The 21,014-nt window shown below is 52.2% G+C and overlaps 1 protein-coding gene and 1 long non-coding RNA gene across 2 annotated transcripts in view; one reads left to right on the top strand and one right to left on the bottom strand.

Moving 5' to 3' along the window:
• Positions 1 to 3,263: 3,263 nt before the first annotated feature.
• Positions 3,264 to 21,014, bottom strand: part of LOC121496512 — a 37,818-nt gene continuing 20,067 nt past the window's right edge. The window contains exons 2-4 of the long non-coding RNA XR_005989260.1: positions 5,598 to 5,725; positions 5,141 to 5,253; positions 3,264 to 3,543 (exon numbers count right to left, since the gene is read on the bottom strand). This is a non-coding gene — a long non-coding RNA (uncharacterized LOC121496512). The remainder of the gene's footprint in view (positions 3,544 to 5,140; positions 5,254 to 5,597; positions 5,726 to 21,014) is intronic.
• Positions 5,823 to 20,810, top strand: SPATA3 (spermatogenesis associated 3). The gene is made up of 4 exons (XM_041764873.1): positions 5,823 to 6,389; positions 9,908 to 10,082; positions 12,634 to 12,778; positions 20,065 to 20,810. The coding sequence occupies exons 1-3, from the start codon at positions 6,068 to 6,070 to the stop codon at positions 12,737 to 12,739; spliced, it is 603 nt and encodes a 200-aa protein (XP_041620807.1). The 5' UTR covers positions 5,823 to 6,067; the 3' UTR covers positions 12,740 to 12,778; positions 20,065 to 20,810.

Here is a 21,014-nt window from a genome sequence, read left to right as displayed (position 1 = left end):
GGACAAACATGTGGAAGTTCAGGGAGAGTGGTTGTGCCCAGAAATGAGTTGAAAGCTCCATGCCCCTTCCCACACACCTTGCTCTTCTGAATGCTCATCTGTGTCATCTATATCCTTTTTTTTTTTTTTCAAGTATTTTGAGAGAGAGAGAGCACGTGCACAAGCAGGTCGGGAGGGACAGGGAGCAGCAGACTCCCCACTGAGCAGGGATCCCAATGTGGGGCTCAATCCCAGGACCCCGGGATCATGATCTGAACCAAAGTCAGATGCTTAACTGACTGAGCCACCCAGGTGCCCTTGCTATATCCTTTTATGATAAACTGGTAACAGTAAGTAACTGTTTTCCTGAGTTCTGTGAGCCATTCTAGCAAATCAGTTGCACTAGTGGAGGGCACTGTGGAAACCTCAGATTTACAGCCAATTGGTCAGAAGCACGAGTAACAACCTGGACTTACAACTGACATGTGAAGGTGGAGGGGCAGTCTTGAGGGACACCACCCTTGATCTGTAGGATCTAAAGCTATGTCTAGAGAGATTGTGTCAGAATTGAATTAAATTGTAGGACTCCCAGCTGGTGTCCCCGAATTGCTCCGTCTGAGGAAAAAACATATATTTGGTGACCAGAAGTGTCAGAGTGCAGTTCTGTGTGAGTAGCAAAGGAAAATTACAGAAGGGAAAGACTGGATTTTTCAAATACATACCCATAGAAGACCGGAGGGGACCCTGAGCCATCTCCTGCGGTTCCAGCAGTTCAGACTGGAACCAGGACCCTGGCTCCCCGATCACCCAGAGAGCAGCAGCTGGGCCGAGCCCGGGTAGGGCCTGCCTCCCAGGCTCAGCCATTCAGAACCCCTCTCACTGTTCCTCTCTGCTTTTCAAACGTCCCAGGTGCAGTGAACATCTGGATCCACTGCTTTGCTTTGCTTTTTTCTCCCCCCACTGTGTTTTAAATACCTGTAAGGTGCAGGAAGAGCTGTTTTACTTGGAGGCCTGGGCACAAGGGTCCATCCCCGAGATAGACGGATTTGCCCTTGAGGTGCCTGGGTCGCTCAGGGGGCTCAGTGGTTGAGCCTCTACCTTTGGCTCCGATGGTGATCCCAGATCCTGGAATCGAGTCCTGCAGCGGGCTCCCGCTTCTCCCTCTGCCTGCGTCTCTGCCTCTCTCTGTGTGTCTCTCATGAATGAATAAATAAAGCCTTTAGAGGGGAATAAAGGATTTGCCCTTTTGACACCAAAGACATACGAAATGACAGAGAACCTAAACACAGGGGGGGCATTACAGCGGCGCGCAGCAGCGACTTCCCTAAATTGGAAGATTCCCAAAAAATAGAGGGCGGAGGCCCTTGGTCAAGGCAGGAAGGGGTAGGGCGCGGGGGGGGGTATTGTGACATGCCCCAGGGAAGGGCAGCCTGTCCCGGGGCCCACCAAGGCGGGCCCAGAGGGGCAAGAGAGCCGGACCCGACATGGAGCCTGGGGACGCGCCCTCCGGGGCGGAGTCGCCGCAACAGGCCCGGGCCCAGTGCCTCGAGGGCCACGGCCAGATGCTGCTGTTCGGCGAGCTCTGGAAGCAGGAGTGCAGCCTGCAGGACGTTCTGGAGCAGGCCCCGGCCCATCCTTGCGCCAGGCCCTCGTCCACCCGAGCCTCGAGCGGCCACAGCAGCTCCAGCAACCGCGCCCCGCGGCGGCCCAAGCGCCCGGGCGACAGCCTGCGGGACGGCGCCGACTGCCCGGCCGCCAAGTCCCCGCGCTGCACCCAGACGGCGCCCGGCGACAGGTGCAAGGCTGCGGACTCGCGCGAGCGCCCGGCGGCTTCGGCTCGGGCTGCGGGCGCGCCCTCGGGCCCGGAGGAGGCGGAGGAGGCGGAGGAGGCGGAGGAGGCGGAGGAGGCGGAGCAGGCGGGGGAGGCGGGGGAGGCGGGGGAGGCGGAGGAGGCGGGGGAGGCGGCGTCCGGCTGCTGCAGGGGTCCCCGCCCGCCGCCCGCGCGCCCCTCGCGCCCCTCGCGCCCCTCGCGGCTGCTCCTGGTGCTGTGCCGCGCGTCCGCGCTGCGCTCCGACCTGCCCCGGCTGCAGCTGCTCCTGCAGCAGGTGCACGCGCGGCGCCGGCCAGCGCCCGCCGCGCTCGTGGGGATCGTGGTGCAGCCGCGGCCCGAGGAGGAGGCCGAGGCGCGCCGCCGCATGGAGACCCTGCTCTGCAGCGCCTTCGCGCCGCACAGCCCCTCGGTGGAGGTGCACACCGCCCTGTTCCGCCCCAGCCGCTCCGAGGGCACCCTGGACGTCCAGCGCGCCCCCAGCCGAGCGCACCAGGCCCGGGCGCGGGGCTGCGGCGCCCTAGTGGATCAGGAGACGCAGACGGCTGGTGAGGGGCCCGAGGGCGGGCGGGTGAGACACTGCAAGGACGGAGGGGGTGCTGGGCTGGTCCAGGGCTCGGGGACAGATCCCCCAGGCCACCGTCCCTCTCCTCGCGCTCCCACTTTACCCCGTGTGGGGTGAAGACTAATTAGAGTTCTCACCCCAGGTGTGCTCACTGGGGCAACCTCTGGTCACAAATGTTCACATTTATTTAGTCGGTACAGTTACACTTCCCACCCATCCACCTAGCTAGCTCCTTTCCCCTCCATCACACTCTGGCAACCTATGGATTTGGGAGGTTGAGGGACCCAGGCCCTCTCCCCATCCACTTATCCCTTGCGTGGTTCTGTAGGCTCCTCCTCCAAGGGAATCAGAATTTACAATAAAGACCTGCCTGTTGTGAGGCAGGCACTGTTTCGAGGGCTTTTCACGTCTGGTCCTCGCAGCCATGCTCTGGAGGAGGTGCTGTGTCAGAGTAGCTGGCCAAATGCAAAATTCTTATTCAGCCCTTGAGAGCTTTCCTATCAAGGAATCCAGGCCTGTGGCCCCGGAGGGTTGGTGTGTGAGTCCAAGGCCCTGGACACTGGGCTCTGGGATGAGCACCAGGTACTTGGAAGTCCCCTCCAGAGGCAGCAGCAGGGAAGAAGGAAGTGCTCCAGGCAGGGAGTTCCAACACCCAGTTGGTCACCTACTGGTGACCAGAGCAGGCTGTCCCCTCTGAGGGCTAGTTACCCTTCCTGACATGACAAGAGCCAGTTGGTGTGTGAGGTGTCCTCCAGCTATAAGATGCGGGCTTCAGTACCAATGTCAGCAGGCTTGCTGTGGTGCCAGAGGGCCAGAACCACTGAGTGTGCATTTTCACACCCTCAGAACCTTACCCTGACTTGGCATCCCCTTAGACTCCATCTTCTCACTTTCCCAAATGGCACTCGAGGTTGTCCCGTGGCTGCCATGCCGAGTAGGAGAGCCCCTTGCCCCTGGACTGTTCTGTAATCCTCAGCCTGGGCCAGAAAACCACAGGCCCTTTTGGAAAATAACCCCTTCAGGATGCCGTCTGTGAGGTGCCTTGGCCTTCATCATCCATGCTCAGTCTGCCTTCCGTGGTTTCCTGCTGCCTTTGTCCTATTACCCACAACTTCGAGAAGCTCCTATGGAGCCTCTTCTCTGGACTTTGGCCCTCCAGGGTCTTCTCAGCCTGGAAGTAGGGAAGTCGGGAGGAGAGAAGAAACAGGGCTTTAACACCATGCAGCCTATGACCTGGGGCTCAGAGAGGGAGGGGTCACTTCCAGTTGGGGATCTCGAGAAAGGTGTATGAGGAGGTGGGTTCACTTGAGATGGATCTTGATGATGGATGTGTTTTGACAGAGGGAGATGGGCCTGATAGGGAGGAAGGGCTTTCACAAATGCAGGAAAGCAGACTTCCATGCTCATGGCTGGCAGGAACCGGACAGGTGGCAGCGAGGTGGTCAGTGGGCCTGGGACACCGGTCTGTGACTATGTTACACATGAGTCGGACTTCCAGCTAGGGACTTGTGCTCCAGCTGGAAGGCCATGGAAAACCTTCTAGTAAAGTATTGCAGTCCCATTCTTCCTCATCCCTCTGGGCAACCTCTCACTTCACGGGTACCCTCTCCTAGCTTCTTGGGACCACCCTTCTAAAGAACCCACCCATATTTTCTCCGCTGCCATAGAAAGACTCCCCGCTCCTCCCGAAGCCTGACCTTCTATGTTTCCCCCATCGCCCTCCCCGGACACAGGGACCTGCTTTCTGTGCCATTTGGCTCCTTGGTGTGAAAATGGCACATTTCTTTCACCACTACCAGGAAATACTACCCATGTGTGTTCACCCTTTATCTAATTCATCTAAACCAATGATTCTCAGCCAGGGGCAATTTTCACACACACACACACACACACACACACCCTCACACACACCCCAGAGACATTTAGCATTGGTTGCCACACCTGGGGGAGGGGGCTGGGTAATTGCTACCAGTATCTCATGGCAAAGGCCAGGGATGCTGCTAAGCTTCCTAAAATGCACAGGAGAATTATCTGGCTCAAACGGCAAAGATTTATCTGGCCCCAAATGTCGACAGAGCTGAGGTTTAGAACCTCTAGTTTAAATCAGGTTGAAGCCCCAGGCAAAAACCCACTGGTGTTTGAAAATCTAATTTTGCAGAGATACATGCCTGAGGAGTTCCTGACCTGTCTGCTAAATCTGGACAGGGTCCCTGACCTGGGTTTCCAGTCTCTCTGATTCTAAGTCGAATCACCTAGAGGGACCCATTGCTCTTGACTTTAGAGAATTACCACCTTCGTTAGACTCACCTGTTCCCTGAACCAAATTTACAGCTTTTATTGATCTGAACTGTCTTCCACTTCTAATCTTTGGTGCCTCTTTTTTTTATTCAATCTTCTCACTCAAGGGAATTTTTTTTCCCATTGATTTGTAAGGCCTGTGTAATGATCTGATTCCCTCTTGCCTTCTGGAATCATGAAATGAAGGAGCCTTGAATGAGAATTTAGCCCTGTCGATACTTCCACCCAGCCCTGTGATCTTGGAAGATGACTTAACTTCTCTAAACTCCAGTTTCTCTTTTGCAAAAGGAGAATCATTAAGGTCTTTTCAGACTCTAGAATCCCTAATATATTTTTCTGTCTTTTCACATCTCATATCAGATCTGGCCTCGTGTGGAAGTGTCTTCTAGCTATATCTGCCCTAAACCCTATCCTAGGGCAAGAGCATCGCCCCCCAGGAGCATGGGGTTAACAGCTAAACATTCACTCACCTCGTGATGCGTTAATGGCAGGTGTAGAGTCTTCTAACGTGAACACATTCTGCATTGTAGTCACAGTGTGAGGTTTAGGGTTGTCTTTTTAAAATGCCTTATCTGCTTCCATCCTAAAAGGAAAATCATGTTTACCTTCCAGGAATATTCAGTCCCCTCATTGACCCGACAGAGTTTGAGGTTTGAGAGGTAATTGGTTGTTGCCAGCGAATGAGTTCAAAGAAAGTGCAGTTTTCCAAACAAAAACGTTATGTTTAATAGGGGAAATTCTTTGGCCAAAAGCAAGGGTTCTTATCAAGGTGGGGGTCCCCAGCACCTTCCCGGGGTGAGGAGGGCAGATTTTGGAGAAAGGGAGAAGCCACTTTAAGGTCATCTGAATGGGGGCAAAGCTGAGATAGGAGAAGCCTGTGGACGTCCCATGGACCCCCAAATCTTCAGTAAAATTACCAAAACTCACAGACTGCATGGTGAAGTAGTTTGTTTTTGGTATGTGGAGCCTGGTGACATTGCTGAGCATCCCAGCCAGGGTGTCTGAGAGCCACACAGAGACCGCGTAGGGACCCAGGAACACAGCAGCGGAGGTACCTGAAAGGAGGCGCTCTGGTCGCAGAATCGCGGGGCCAGGGTGTCACAGGCCCCGTGGCCAGGCTGAACCAGGTCCCTGAGGGCCCCGCGGCTGCCTTCCACCCATCCCAGTAACTGGGGGGGGAGGCAGGACTGGCAGGCTGCTGTGAGCTGAGAAGAGCCCTGCCATAGGAACCACCTGGCTTATTGTGACCTCACAGGAGGGGTGGAGGTGACTATTCTCTGTAGGTCCATCCCGTGGCCAGAGCCTTCCCCCAGGGCAGGGGCAAACGGCCCCTCTAGGAGGGAGCCGGAAGTTTAGGCAGCTCCATGTAGGTCCACGTTTAGGTGAAGAGAACCACCATGAGGAAGGGCAAAAGGAAGAAGCCAGAGTCCAGACGCCGTGGCTCCACCCCACAGCAGGCCAGCTCCGAGGCCACCCCACAGCAGGCCAGTTCCGAGGCCATCCCCCAGCAGGCCAGCTCCGAGGCCATCCCACTGCACACCAGCTCTGAGTCCACCTCGCAGCAGCCCAGCCCGGGATCCACCCCGCAGCCCAGCTCTGAATCCACCCCGCAACCGCCTGCACCCCAGGCTGTCCCAGCTCCCGAAACCAACCCCCCCACCCGGAGCCTGGTGCCTCAGGACACTAACACAAAAGCATCCTCTCGATCCAGGAAAACAGGTGGGCAAACTTCTAACTCAAGCACTTCTGGCCTTCCTGCTGATGGACCCCCAGGGTCCGCTAGAAGCTGAATCATTTCGGGTAGCAGTCCATGGTTGGCGTGTATTCTGGAACGGTGCTTGTTGAAGTGTGATGGTTTGGGGGTTTGTTTTTACCCAGGAGACCAGGATTCCTGGGCTTTGCCATTCCTCACCACCCTGAGGCCCAATGAAGAAGGCAGCAGCACATACATATTGACATTTCACTTGGCTCAGTGGTGATACTTGCTTATTAGGAGTCAGAAGTGCCATGTGGCTGCTCAAAAATAAAAACCAAGGATGTATTAATAGAAGTTATACGGTTTAGGACAAGGGAGGTGATCATACTCTGTCCTCATTAGGCTATCCTTGCATCCTGTAAAAGATGCCTAGCAACCCAGTCCAAAGTAGATAATCCCAAAAAGATAATGGGGGATGAGGGGGTGAGAAAGCAAGAACCATTTGATGTATAAGATTTGGTTGAAGGAACTGGAGGAAATCTGTCAAGTAAAAGATGTGAGTAGACTCGTGGCATGTTGCCCTCAGATGTCTAAGGGTTGCCAGATAAATTATAGGACACTCAGTGAAATTTGAATTTCAGATAAGCAACAAATACTTTTTTAGTGTAACTGTGTCCCAAATATTGCCTGGGCATTCTGTATTTTTATCGCTAACTCTGGCAGCCTTACCCATGGAAGACACTATAGACAGGCAGGTTTCTGCTCAACATGAAGACATTTCTAACAATTAGCTCTGTCTGAAAATGGAATGGCTGTCTAGGGAATGTGGTCCTCCATCTTCTCGGGTAGCCAGAGTCTGAATGAGCATTGGATTGTGTAGAGGGAATGAATTCAAGTCGAGTTCGGGAGATGGGCTGGGTAATATTACTATTACTACTACTAATAATAATGGTAGTAACTAACAGTTATCACTGAGCACTTCCCACATACCTAGCATTCAGCTCAGCTATCTGTGTGAATCTTCCTTAAGGGTCCTACAAAGGAGGTGTTATCATCATGCTCTCCCTTTTATAGATGGGGAAACTGAGGCTCAAAGAAATCAAACAATACACTCTCAAGCAGACACTGGTAGCCCCGAAAGGGGGACTTCCATCTATTCTGATTCCATAATCCTCATTCTTAACTGCAGCATTGATCTTCTCGTCCCAAGAGTCCAGTGGTTTCCCCAAGAGGAAGAACACCCTTCTCCAAGCTTCTCTTGGCTTCACCGTGAGCCAGTACCAATAGCTCTATGGTCCTGAGCAGGCCACACTCTCTGGGCCACAGCAAATTCCTCGGGGATGGTGTGGATAGAAACTGAATGTGAGGTGTGAATGAGAGAGCTTGCTCCAAGCAGTCGCTGGGACAATGGAATCTCCGTGGCTAAGAATCAATTCGTTCTTAACATGTAGAAACAGTTTTGAGTGTTACATATTGCATATATTGTGATCATCAAACACTGGGGTAAACATTTCTGGATTACGGCCTTCAGAACTGATATCTGTAGAAAGCAAAATGCTCCATCCCCACATCTGTTGAGGAACGCGTGTGGCTCACTCCTGGTGAGGAATTCTGCTTATTGGGAAGGCCAAGCAGAAGACAGTGATGGCCTGCCCATGGCGACCATGGATACCCTGCATTTCTGCCAGAGGAATCTTCTCCTTTAGAGCCAGACTGGGGGAAAAAATGTTGGTGATAAGGGATGAAGGCCTGTACGTAAGGGCACCATTTTCTAAAATTCAAATCTTTTATTCCTCAAGATTTTATTTATTTATTTATTTATTTATTTATTTATTTATTTGCTTATTTATTTGCTTGTTTGTTTGTTTGTTTGAGTTGGGGAGGGACAGAGGGAGAATCTCAAGCAGACTCCACACCAAGCCTGACGTGGGCCTCAATCCCACGACCCCGAGATCATGACCTGAGCTGAAATCAAGAGTTGAACGCTCAACCGACTGAGCCACCCAGGTGCTCCTAAAATCCAAATCTTTTTGTACACAGGAAACACTGTAGTTCCGGAAAGTACAACCGTTGGCCTAAAATGACTGTAATCAAAAGATGGACGATAACAAGTGTTAGGGGAAGTTATGGGGAAACTAGAACCCGCATCCAAGGCTGGAGACAATGTGGAATGGTGCAGCCGCTGCGGGAAACGATCTGGCAGTTCCTCAGAGGGTCACACGTGAGGTTACCTTATGATCCAGCAATTCCACTGCTGGGGACTTACCGAGAGAATTAGAAGCAAACATCCATACAAAACCTTGTACGTTCACAGTGGCGTTAGTAGTGATAGCCAAGAGGCAGAATAGACTCCCTATCAACCACCCGATGAATGGATAAACAACGTGTGGTGTGTCCGTGCAATGAAACACCATTTGGCAATAGTGACACATGCTACAATGCCAGTGAGCCTCAGACACATTAGGCTAAGTGAAAGAAGCTCACCCCCCTCCAAAGCCCACATGTTGCATATGATTCCATGTATAAAATGTGCAGAAGAGGCAAATCCATTGCCAGGAACTGGGGAAGGGCGGGGAAAGGCAGTGACCTCTATAGGGCCATGGGATTTCCTTATGTAGGGGAGGAGAGAAGAGAATATTCTGGAATTAGACAGTAATGATGGTTTTTACACCTTTGTTAATATACCAAAAACCATTTTAAAGGGTAAATTTTATGATACAGGAGTTAAATGTCTATTTAAAACAATTGTTTTAACAACAACAACAACAAAAATATAAGTCTTGCTTTTTAGAATCCCTTCCTTCCCCATATTCCAGAAGTATCTGTGGTGGGCAGGCCTACAGAGGAAGCGTGCAGCAGCAGCCAGGTCAGTCACTGGCCTCAAGGAGCTGACGCTGGAAGAATGTGTAGCTGTGTCAAGAAGCCAGGACTGAAGTCGTTCCAGGAGGAGGGCACTACCCGGCCAGAAGTCGCCTGTTCCGGCACCACCTCTGAGTCCCACTGGGGTCCTCAGCAGAGGACAAAGGGGAGAGAGGTTTAGGAAAGGGGTTCAAGGACTGTATATCGGAGCAGCAGCCATCTGCTAGATAAATCAATGAAAATAACGAAATAATCAACGAAAATAAATCCAGAAAAATGGAACATGTTCCAGCTGCAGGCCGCCTGTCGCACCACTGTCCTTGTCTGGGAATTCCAACGGAGGGAGCACCGGATGAGTTAGAACCCCTAACTTGGGGTGAAGCTGAAGCCCCACTTCTTCAATCCCTTTGTTCTAAGGGCACATCCGAGGTTCTATGAGCCTCGGGTTCCCCATTTGTAAACTGAGAATAACCGTGTTCCCCTTGGCAGGACTGTCCCGAGGCGGAGAAGGATGCAAGGGACGGACAGCGAGCAGGTGCACGCCGCGAGGGCCAGCTTTCTGAAATGCCCTCCAGTCTCTGAAACAAGCAGGTCCCCGTGCTGCTAGCCTTCTCCCCCAAGCCTCCCGAGGGGCTCCCGGAGGCAGGGCGTCCCTCACGTCTCTCCTTCTCTGTCCATCCAGGGTCTCTGACTCGTGCGGGCCCGCGGGCCTTCTGTTCCTGTTCCTCTTGCCCTGGCAGCTCTGCTTGCTGGCGTCGCCTGGGCCTGTGTCACAGCCGCATCTTTGATGTCCTCCTTCCTCGGGCCTGGCCGACCATGCCAGGGAGAGGATCCCCAAGCCTCCTCACTTTCTACAGGTTCTGGAGCGCGTGGGGGGCTGGGCCCTCAGGGCTGCTCAGTTCCCGGGGCCCGGCTCTGCCCTGGACCATATTAGCAGCCACTTCTCCCTGGGACTCCCAGGCGGGAAGGAAGCCTCTCCGGGGTGGCCACTTCCTGGGGTTTGGCGCCCTGCCCTTTCTGACCAGGCCCGCGCCCCAGGGTTCCCCACCTGCACAGGGAGGTGCCAGGTTTCTTCCTTACCTGGGAATTGCTTGGTTAGGAGGCTCATGTATCTCTTCTCCATAGTCACACTCCTTCTTCACTCCCAGGGCTTGGACAAGTCCCTGTCACTCAGGGCTTTGTGATCGAATGCTCTGTTTGGCCACCGGCCTCCTCTCATGACCCATACCAGAGCTGAGAGCCTCAGGTTCTTGACCTGCCTATGAATTTCCCTCAGAATTTTTTAAAAGATTTTTTATTTATTTATTCATGAGAGTCACAGAGAGAGAGAGGCAGAGACACAGGCAGAGGGAGAAGCAGACACCACGCAGGGAGCCTGATGCGGGACTCGATCCAGGGTCTCCAGGATCATGCCCTAGGCTGCAGGCGGCACTAAACCGCTGTGCCACCGGGGCCACCTCTCCCTCAGAATTTAGTGATAAACACTGATTGCAGCCCACATGGCCCATTGGTAATAGCAAGACCGCCCTTCTGAGGGTTTCACGCTCTTTCTGGCAGTCTCCACAGGGGACATGACCCTCGGGCTGGCCTGTGTGTAGCAGGGCAGGCTCCCACAGCATCATCCGCAGCACCCACCCACCCTTTCCTCTCCCATGAAGCCATCAGGTGAAAGCCACCTGGCGGCGGCTGCTTCCACTCACAGGAAGACACCCGTGCAGAAAACCAGACCAAAGATGCCAGTCGGCTTTCCCAGTGATGCAGTGCTATGTGCCTCCATCTGCCCCCCAGCCCCAGGCCCCAGAGTACCTGCACCTGTACTCAGGGTCTCACCAGTGTCCACGAAGAGACTTCCCACTTGGGCATCTTATACCCCTAACCCAGGAGCAGAGCCCACCCACCCCTCACCCTCATCCTGCTCCTCTTCCTAGGTCTCTCCCCCCACCACACCCCCTCCCCATCCTTGAAAAGCACCATCTCTCAGACATAAGAGAGGCAAACAGATACCCAGGTGTGTTAGGAGGACATGTGTAGAGCTAAAAGCACAATCCGGTAAGTGCCATCAAGGAACAACCTGCCCACCACTCACCTTTACTGACTTTCCTGCCACACGCTTAGTATTTCTGTCCATCTGGTGTCGAGCCAGGCCATGGATTCGTATCACCTAAAGACCAACAGGTGGGAACACCTATTCTGCATAGAATACTAGGCGCTGTGAGGAAAACCAGAACACGGAACTTGACCCCTTAAAATCATACAGTCTACATGGTTAGCGGAGGCATGTGCATTTAGAAACTAGTGTGGAGGGCAGCCCAGGTGGCTCAGCGGTTTAGCGCCTGCCTTTGGCCCAGGGTGTGATCCTGGAGTCCCGGGATCGAGTCCCATGTTGGGCTCCCTGCATGGAGCCTGCTTCTCCCTCTGCCTGTGTCTCTGCCTCTCTTTCTCTCTGTGTGTGTGTCTCTCATGAATAAATAAATAAAACCTTTAAGAAGGAAGGAAGGAAGGAAGGAAGGAAGGAAGGAAGGAAGGAAGGAGCAAACAAACTAGGATGGAAGCCGGAAAGTGACCTCTATCCCATAGATGTTCAATGAGCTGCAGAAATAGAGTGCTCACTCCCAAGTCGGGGCCCAGGGAGACTTTGGGTACTGCGGTGAGTCTAAAGGTATCTTGGGATCTTTCGTGGCTTAAAATAAAAAAGAGCATTCTAGGTGGAGGGAAAGGTAAAAGCAAGGAGGCTCGGAATTAGGGAAGTAAGGGGAAAGAGCAGAGATGCCGTCCACCCAGGGAAGCCCTGTAGTCTTCATTCTGCTCAAATCGTAGCGCCAGCTTCCATAATCTTTCCATTTCCCAGTGGCGTGGAATGTGGGATCTTGACTTTAAATACACATTCACATTAAGTACGATGCCCTAGTTTAGCAGGATCGTTGTCAAAATGGACATTGCGTTTTGGGAAAGCCTTCCTCACAATTTTTAGCATCATAGTACGTTTTCCTTGCCTGTGTGGTGAGTGTCACATGTGGTGTCCTCAGCTCTTCATCTCCAGAATGGAGCCACACGATAGAACCTACTTCTCAGGGTAGTTGTAAGGCTTGAGGGAGACGCAGGGTGTGAGATGTCGAGCACGGGGCCTGGCACACCTCGGCCTTCACCACTTCCCAGCTCTGCTCCCTGAGCGTCCGAGGAAGCTGGCATCCCAGGCTTGCCCGTTTTCAAGTGCAGGGGGCCTTGTGGCAGGGATTTATTGGATTGGATGGGCAGAGCTGTATTCCCTTGAGAGGAGGATCAGTACCTGGGGAGATGGGCATTCCTGGAATCCTGAGGGGACCCTCCCATTTCTGCCTCCCTTGTCTGTAGACAGGCACCAAAGTCCCAACTTCCTCCAACCTGTGGGCTTTCTGTTTTGCTCTACAGAAAACCTACAAGAAAACACTCAAGTCATCGTAATTCGCGTCCTCCGAGCTCTCGGGACTGCTGCTGTGGCTCTGGGGGCCCTAGGAGCTGCCTATTACATCATTGAATCCTTGTGAATACACCCCCCAGGCCCGTGGTCCGGCAGGTACGTGGACGGCCTCTGTGCCCACTCTCGCCCTTGCAGAGGGAACCCCAGGCCCACTGGGTTACCTCGCCAGCAGCACAGGGCTCAGGGCGTGTCTGTCCCTTCTCTGAATAGAGGTGGAATTTATGGGTGGACCAAGCCCCCAGGCTCTCAGGGGAAGCTTAAGAAATGAGAGACTTCCTGGCCTCAGGGTCATCTGGCAATGCTCTCTCAAGCAGCCCTGACACTCTTAGATAATGCTGGTCTCATTATTGGGATTGTCAAATCAGAGTTCCCCCAGCCCCTCTGGTCACAGATACCAGACAGGAAGAGGCAGGAGAGCTGGCACAGAGGTTCTTACCCCTCTTAGGGACTTTCCTTGGAACTTTCTCCCTGCCAAGAAAACTTTCCCTTCTGAAGTGCTACTTGTCCTTTATGACCTGGTCCCATTTCTTCCATAAGCTTCAACCCCGCTCCACTGCAGCTCCAGTGATTTCTTCCATCTTTTTAACACTGTTTTCTCCAGCCTATTCCATCCCGTATTGTGGATGGTTTTTTGGCACACCTGTGGCCTGTCTCTGCAACTATACCTATTGCGAGATCCTGGAGGGCAGGGAGCATGCGTTACACAACATCTCCAATCCTCCCCTTTGCAAGCCAGGCTCCTAGATGCAGAGCCTGAGGCAGGGATTTGGGTGCACAGGATTTATAAGGGAAAATGGGAGTGAGGAAGGTAAGAGAGGACAGAGGAAAGAGTGGAGCAAGGAGGAGGTCTCAGTTGGAGTCCAGCCTCACCCTGATCCCAGGGGAGCTCTGGGCATGAATGGTCTCACCAAGCTGGTCTCACCTTAGAGTGAGAAGATTGGCCTTCTGAGCCCTTCCATCACTGAGTCATTGGCAACAGGGGTGGGGTTGGGGAGTGTATGTCTTTGTGGAAAAGTGGATCTCACAAGAGCTGGGGAATGGATGCACCGGCCCAGAAAGAGGATCTGGGTGGGTTCCAAGAGTGCCCACAGTTGTCCCCATAGTCAAGTCCACCTGCAGCAAATGCCTGATAATAGGGGGTGGTCAGATGGTCATGACAGCTTTTCATCCCACCTCCAGACCTCCACCAGCCACAGGAATGCACAGGGAATGGCCACAGTGGGGCACTAGGTAGAAACAGATGCTCAAAGTATCTCAACAGCCCCGCCCAAAAAGTAGACTCACCATCTGCTCAGGGGCTCTGCTGTCTGGAAATCAAGGGACTTCCATGGAAGAATGGAACCACCCCAAGTTCCTGATATACCACAGCAGCTGAGAGCCTCACTTTCCCCATCTATAAATAGGGAAGATCATGATACCTATGTCTTGAGATTGTTGGAGTATGAGATAAGGAGCTCAGAGGACAGGGCTAGCCAGCTGGCAGGTTTTGTTACTGTTACCATCGTGGGAGTGGAGGGAACCAGTCAGAGCTGTAGGTTCTGGTCTTGGCTCTGCTACCTGGTAGCTGGGTCTTTTTTTTCTTTTTTTTTTTTTTTTAAGATTTTGTTTATTCATGAGAGACACAGAGGGAGAGGCAGAGACACAGGCAGAGGGAGAAGCAGGCTCCCTGCAGGGAGCCCGATGTGGGACTCCAGGATCATGACCTGAGACAAAGGCAAGACGCTCAGCCACTGAGCCACCCAGGGGTCCCCTGGTAGCTGGGTCCTAGGGGATGCATTGCTTAACTTCTGTGAGGGGAATGTCTTTGCTAAAGTAGGAAGAATGGTAACTACCTCCAAGGATGATGGTTTTGAGGATTAAATGAGGGGACATTCAGACAGCCAGGCCCGGTCACAGGGGTTGAGTAGATGGTGGTGACTGGCAGTCTAAAGATTGCCCCTGAACTAAAGTGTTTTGTCCTAGAGGCTCCTTACATCTGGGCCCACGGTGTCCCTTTGGGTTCTGCCCCTGGAGAGAGGCAAGCTTGAGGTCAGATCCCCTCCCACATCCAGTATCTCTGGGGCCTGGGGCAAGTGCCTAAACTCTAGACATCTTCTTCTTGTTAAATGGTGGTAATAACAGTACCCCTCTCACTAGGTTGTTGGGAGGAGTTGGGGAAAAATACGCACATCAAACACTTAGGGCCTGGCATAGATGAGGCATTCAAGACAGCCGCCACCCCATCATCATCATCATCATCAACATCGCTTCTTAAACTCAGCATTCCCCCAATTTGGCCGACTTCAACACCTGCAATATCACTTAACTCCTTTTAAAATTAGCTTTCTTTTTCAAGGGAAATTTCAGTCTGGCCATAAATGGAAAAATCCAATCGCTTGCCATAAAAAGACTCACGGTAAATATAAACCCCAAATGCCCTGGAATTACAGCTGATGACGGTGCCTAAGAAAGGCTCAGCTTTCAAGGCGGTGCCCTGGGGGTTCCAAGGACATGCGTCGGACCTTGAGGCAGGCAGCTCCAGGTGCTGTCTTCCACTTTAACCAAGGTTGAAAGGTGACAGGAATGGCAGGGATCTGGTTGCTTAACGTGGTGTCAGGTGCCACCTGAAGCATCGCATTAGTTCACACCGCCCTGAGCCCTGTGTGGAGGGGCCCAGGGAGGGGAAGGGGGAGATCGCTGATAGCAATGTGGGGAGGGGGAAGACGAGAGAAAGGGAGTGTCATGGAACCCCACCCAGGGCCTGGAGCAGGTTAGTGCCCCCTGGCACTAACTGAGAGTGAATCGGTGGCAAAGCCAGCAAGACTCCCCAGAGACTGAGGCTGTGAGTGTGTTGGGGGTCCCGGGGGTTCAAGTGGCCGGTGGGGCTTTGCATCACTGACATCACTTAACAAACTTACAAATGCATGCTGTGCATGAGCTTCACACAGCTCACCTCTTTCTTCTGCCCCGAGGGGTGACTCCTTATGTCTTCTTAGGCTGTGCCTCTTGCCTGATGCAGGGTGGGGGTGCCGAGTTCTCAGGGCCAGATGCAACAAGTCCAGGGCCAGAACTCCAACCTGACGGGCTGGTCCTCCCAGGGACAGACTTCATCCCCCCTTACAGAGCTGTCCTGTGACCACTCTGGTTTCCCTTGAGGGAGAGGGAGACTGTGCCACCCACCTTGAGTGGCCTGAGGCAGGGTCCTTTCCTGGCAATTCTGGTGAGGTGGCTTTCCCCCATGTGACCCACTGTTTTTGTCAAATTACTGTTCCAGCACTGGGATGGAATGCTAATTGGCATTGGGGCACTTGAAATGTGTTTTAACTGACCTCTGCAGGGCCTGGCTTCTTGCAGACTTGCTTCTGCCAGAGACTGTGCTACAGTGTCCTAGCCCAATCAGTGGACATGGGGAGTCTGAGGTCTGAATATGGTACCACCAGCAGGGGTCAGGAGAGGACTTTCTAGAAGCCTAGAAGTTGCAGTGACATTTCCTAGACATTAGTCATCCATAGTGTCTCCCACCCAGACTCCCCACTGTCCCCCACATGAACCCCTGCAAATTATGTAAACGAGCAAGTGGGTCAGCACAGCTATTACATGTCAGCACTGACCATGTGCCCCGCACCACACTGGGTACTGTGAGATATGACGACACAGTAGGCCATGGATGGCCCAGGTCCACCAACAGGCCAAGCCTAGGTTTGGGACTCTAAAGTCTGGTAAAGTCTGTGGATCTAGGCTAGCCAAGGCACCCAGACAAAAGGGGCAGGGGATAATAATCCACATGGGAGCACAAATGCTTATCTGACATCCAAGCTAGAAGGCAGAGTCCAGATGAGGAAAAAGAGTGTTAATTAAATTATGCATTCATTCATTAAAGATTTCTTATGTACCTACCCTGTGCTATAGGAGTAAAACAAGACACACAAGAGGTCCCCCATCGCCCACCCAGGGAGCCTGCATTCCCATGGGCACAGAGAGACAATGGACAAGTTAATGAATAAACAAGATCACTTGATTTAGTGGCAAGTGTTATCAAGGAAATGAAGATATAAAGTTGATCTGATAAAGGGCAGAGAAGGGCGGGTGAGCAGGAGGGGATGCTGCTGGAGATAGGCTGGTCTGTGGAGGTTTCTCTGAACTGAGATGCATATGGCCGAAGGAGCCAGAAGATGGAAATCCGAGGGAAGAGTGTTCCTGCAGACAGACTAGCAGATCCAATAGTTAGGCAGGAAGGAGGAGTTTAACATGTTTGGGTGCCAGAGAAAAGGCCAATATGCCTGGAGCTCTGCAGGTCAGGATGCCACTGGAGGGGAGACCAAGGTCAGGCAGGGCCTCGAGGATTTCTGTTGTGTTCTAGATGGGTTGGAAGCCCCCCAGAAGCAGAGCAATAGCAAATTCTTCATGGCACTTCCTGTGTGCAAGCACTGTGCTGGGTGCTTTACATATAGTAACTCATTTCATCCTCCCCTCAAAGTGGAGTCTCTCAAGCTGCTGGTTTTAACTTCAAAACAATCACAGTTCCTGTTGGATAGAGGATGGGGAAGGGGGAGGAGGACCAGGGGGGGAATCATCTGTACTGGCCTAGGCAGGCAAAGATGGTGCTTGGACCAGGGTGATAGCTGTGGAGGGGAAAGTGACCAGGGACACGGTGGGGAAGGAATCAGCCAAGTCTTGCTGATATAGATTGGATGATATGATGAGGGAAAGGGAAGCCTCATGGAGGACTCCTTGGGGTGCCATTGCCAGAGGCACAGGGCACAGGAGGGAATGGAGATCAAGAGTTCTGTTTTGTTGTTACTATTGAGTTGTTGGACTACCAAATGGACATGTCACGGAGGCAGGTGGTTATATGGAAGTCACAGGAAAAGCGGGGTCTTAGCTCTAAGTGTAGGAGTAAGAGCTGAGATATATAGCCCCAGGCAGTGGCTAAGATGACTCAGGGAGAAGACAAAAATAGTGCAGAAAGCCAGTCAGGAACCCAAGCCAGGAAGATGCCATTTAGAAGGCTGGTAGGGAAGCAAGGTGCCAATGGGGAAGACACCTGCTGTGGGTCTGCTCAGGTTCTAGGCAAGCACGCAGGGTCCCAGGAAGTTCTCAGAGATAAAGAGAGCAGATAGGTTTAGGTCAACAAGTGGCATCCACAGGTACGGAAAGGCAGCAAAGAGACAAGAATCTCAGGGGAAGGGGCTGGTGAACAGGCTGTGACCTCTGCTGGTAAGGATCCTGCTGCTACATTTCTGCTTATTATTCTGTTCCTCACAGTGTGGACAGACAGACATGTGCTTCCCTATCCTGATGCAAGGACCCACCCCACTCTGTAAACAAGTGAACAAAGGGAGGGCCCTACCCCAGCACCCAGGTTCACGGCCTCATCGCTTCTTGGCTGGATGAGGTGACCCAGGTGCTTACTGGACTCGCCCTTCCCAGGCATCCTGCTTGTTCAACCCCCTGCTCTCAGTGCTGATCCTTTCTGGTGCAAAAAATTTTCCCTGCTTCATGAGAAGAATTCCTTAGCTTGACAGTTGAATGAAATTTACCTACCTCTAATAGTTATGGCGCTTTGTAAACTGTAAAGTGTTCTGCTCTGACCTTTCTTTTTAATTCAGCTATAAAATTGAACGTGTGAATAGGTAGGTTTCCAAATGCCACGAGGCATTTTAAGACTTGATTTGAGGGATCCCTGGGTGGCGCAGCGGTTTGGCGCCTGCCTTTGGCCCAGGGCGCGATCCTGGAGACCTGGGATCAAATCCCACGTCGGGCCCACGTCGGGCTCCCGGTGCATGGAGCCTGCTTCTCTGCCTCTCTCTCTCTGTGTGACTATCATAAATTTTTAAAAAAAGAATTAAAAAAAAAAAAAGACTTGATTTGATAAGTGGAATGTGGGTTAGATTATTTGGTGCCACAAATTTCAGAAAACCTTATTCAAAATGGTAAAAAGGAGGGAGGCCTGGGTGGCTCAGTGGTTGAGCGTCTTTGGCTCAGGGTGTGATTCCAGTTGTGGGATCAAGCCCCATATCAGGCTCCCTGTGAGGAGCCTGCTTCTCCCTCTGCCTGTGTCTCTGCCTCTCTCTGTATGTCTCTCATGAATAACTAAAAATCTTTAAAGAACAACAACAACAAAAACCCCAAAATGGTAAAAAAGGAGATTATCTCCTTTTAAGGAGATAGGGGAACAATTAGGAAGCGTCAGGGGTCAGGAATGGTTAACTCAACAGTGTCATCATAGACCTGAGGACTTATCCAGCTTTCAGCTCTGGCACCCCTCAGCAGAGAAGGGGCTAGTTCCCCTCACGGGCAGACAGCTGGAAGAGTTCCCAGAACCGTAGCCTCATACCCTGACAGTCAGAAGCAGGAAAAAGGCAACCTCCTCCTTATGTCTTTTCTTGAATTAAGTTTTTCCCAGAAACCCTTGCCCCTGGCATACTTGCCCTCTAATTGGGGTGACATGCCCCTGAATTGGGTCTCATGCCTCTTCTTAAATGAATAGCACAGGGAGTTGAATTATCATGACTGGATTGCATGAATCCAGAGCTACCCCTACATTCTACCCCAGGTCTGGGGCTGAGGCTGTTTCCCTTTGCTGTTGGGCAAAGAAGTAGACCATCCAAACTAGGTGGGACCCCCTTGCCAGCAGCACCCACTACGATAGGCAAGAGTGATACAGAAGCAGAGTGTAGGATGAACTCCAATGCCCAGACCTGTTGTCTCGGGCAAGTGCTTTAGCCACTGAGAGCCACCCTGAGGGTATGTGCAAGTCAGTGTGTGCCATGCATGGTAGAGCTACACTGAGTCATCCTGAATTCCTTAGGCTCAGCAACTAGACCCTGTGGAAAGGAAACCATTTGGTGTCCTTCTCAGCCCAGAGACTAAAGAACCATCGAAGGGCAGTGGTAAAGCCTCCTCTCTGGGAAAAAGTGTTTCTAGAATCTTCTTTCTTAAAGCTTGGTAAGCCCCTCTCTTAGCATCCCACCAATTATGACGAGGCACTAACAGCAAGGGGCTGCTTCCCTCCTCTTTTTTGGGCACTGAGCATAGTAAAATTTATCCCCCACAGCTCAATTTTGGTGGAGTGAGGCTCTATCACTGCCACTGGGGACCTGGGGGCGGGGAGAGGAAAAGAAGGCACCAATGATGACTGAACCAAGTGCTTGCCAGGCACTTTGCATAAGCGCGTTACAGCCTGAAGAGAAACACCAAGCTCCAACTGGCTGTGTTTGGATGAAAAGGAGAGTAGACAGGAGAATGGAAGAAATTTGAATCCTAAATAAATTTATTTTTCCACAGAGGATCTTAGCTGCTGAACCTTCAACCCACGGGGTTGCAAAATTGGAAAGCCACCAAAACTCCAAGGTCGTGGAATATCATCTAAGCTAATGGCTCTGTCCTTATTTTTCTTACAGATCCAGTTTCCATCAAGGATCTCTCTTGTCACCAAATAGAACAACAACAACAAAAAAGATCTCTGTTTCATTAGTGTGTTTTACCCATAGACACAAAGTTGGACTTGGCAATGGGATAGAATGACTTTGTGAGCCCCAGGCAAACGAGGGAGGGACCCTGCGGTTTGGGGACCACAGACCCGAGAGGGGTTGGCTTCTTCTGCACATACTCGCCAAACAAACTGTTCCTGATTTTCCCACTTTTAAAGCAAGAATTGTACAACTCAATCCAATACCTAACATAACCCGTCAACTGCACTTCCATCCAGGGGTGATCCCAGTTGGTGGGAATAGGAGGAACATGGCAGCCCCTTTCCAGGCTTGCACCTGGGGGAACAGAGGCTCTGTGCCAAGGAACACTGTCTCTAGGAAATGGCTTTATTTAGCTTCATGTGTAACGGGAGCAGCGCAGGGATAAGGCAAGGCAGCACTTCCAGCCTTGTGGTATGTCCTGACTTAGCTGCATCCCGCAAGAGCCTGGTAGGTCTTGAGCCACTGAGGCAGAGATCTCAGTTCAAAGTGATCCCAGGAAACACCAGGCGGGGAGAGGGGTGTGAAACAGGGAAGGGATGACAGTCAAGTCAGGTGCAGTGACCACTGGGGACAATGGAAGCTTAGTTCTGCTGGGGCAGCTGGGGGTGGAAAGGGACCATATACCTCAGAGTAATCCCAGCAGAGGTGGGAAAGCTGGATGTTTCTGTACCCATCCCATTGGTCTTCAATAAAGGGCTGCTGGAATGGAGGTGCTTAATTCCCCCAGGACTTTCTCATCCACCCCAAAGATGGAGCTCCATGGCAAAGAAAGGTAGATGGCGGCAGTGTGGAGTCCAGAATGCCCTGAAGCCTCAGTAATGGCCAGGGGATGGGAGGGGGTGGTTAATGGGGAGGAGAGCTCTGAACTCAAGTAAGCC

The sequence above is a fragment of the Vulpes lagopus genome, chromosome 8, assembly GCF_018345385.1.
Source record: "Vulpes lagopus strain Blue_001 chromosome 8, ASM1834538v1, whole genome shotgun sequence".
Lineage (NCBI taxonomy): Eukaryota > Metazoa > Chordata > Mammalia > Carnivora > Canidae > Vulpes > Vulpes lagopus.
The sequence above is the reverse complement of the archived record's forward strand: the minus strand, read 5'-3'. Positions and strand labels throughout refer to the sequence as shown.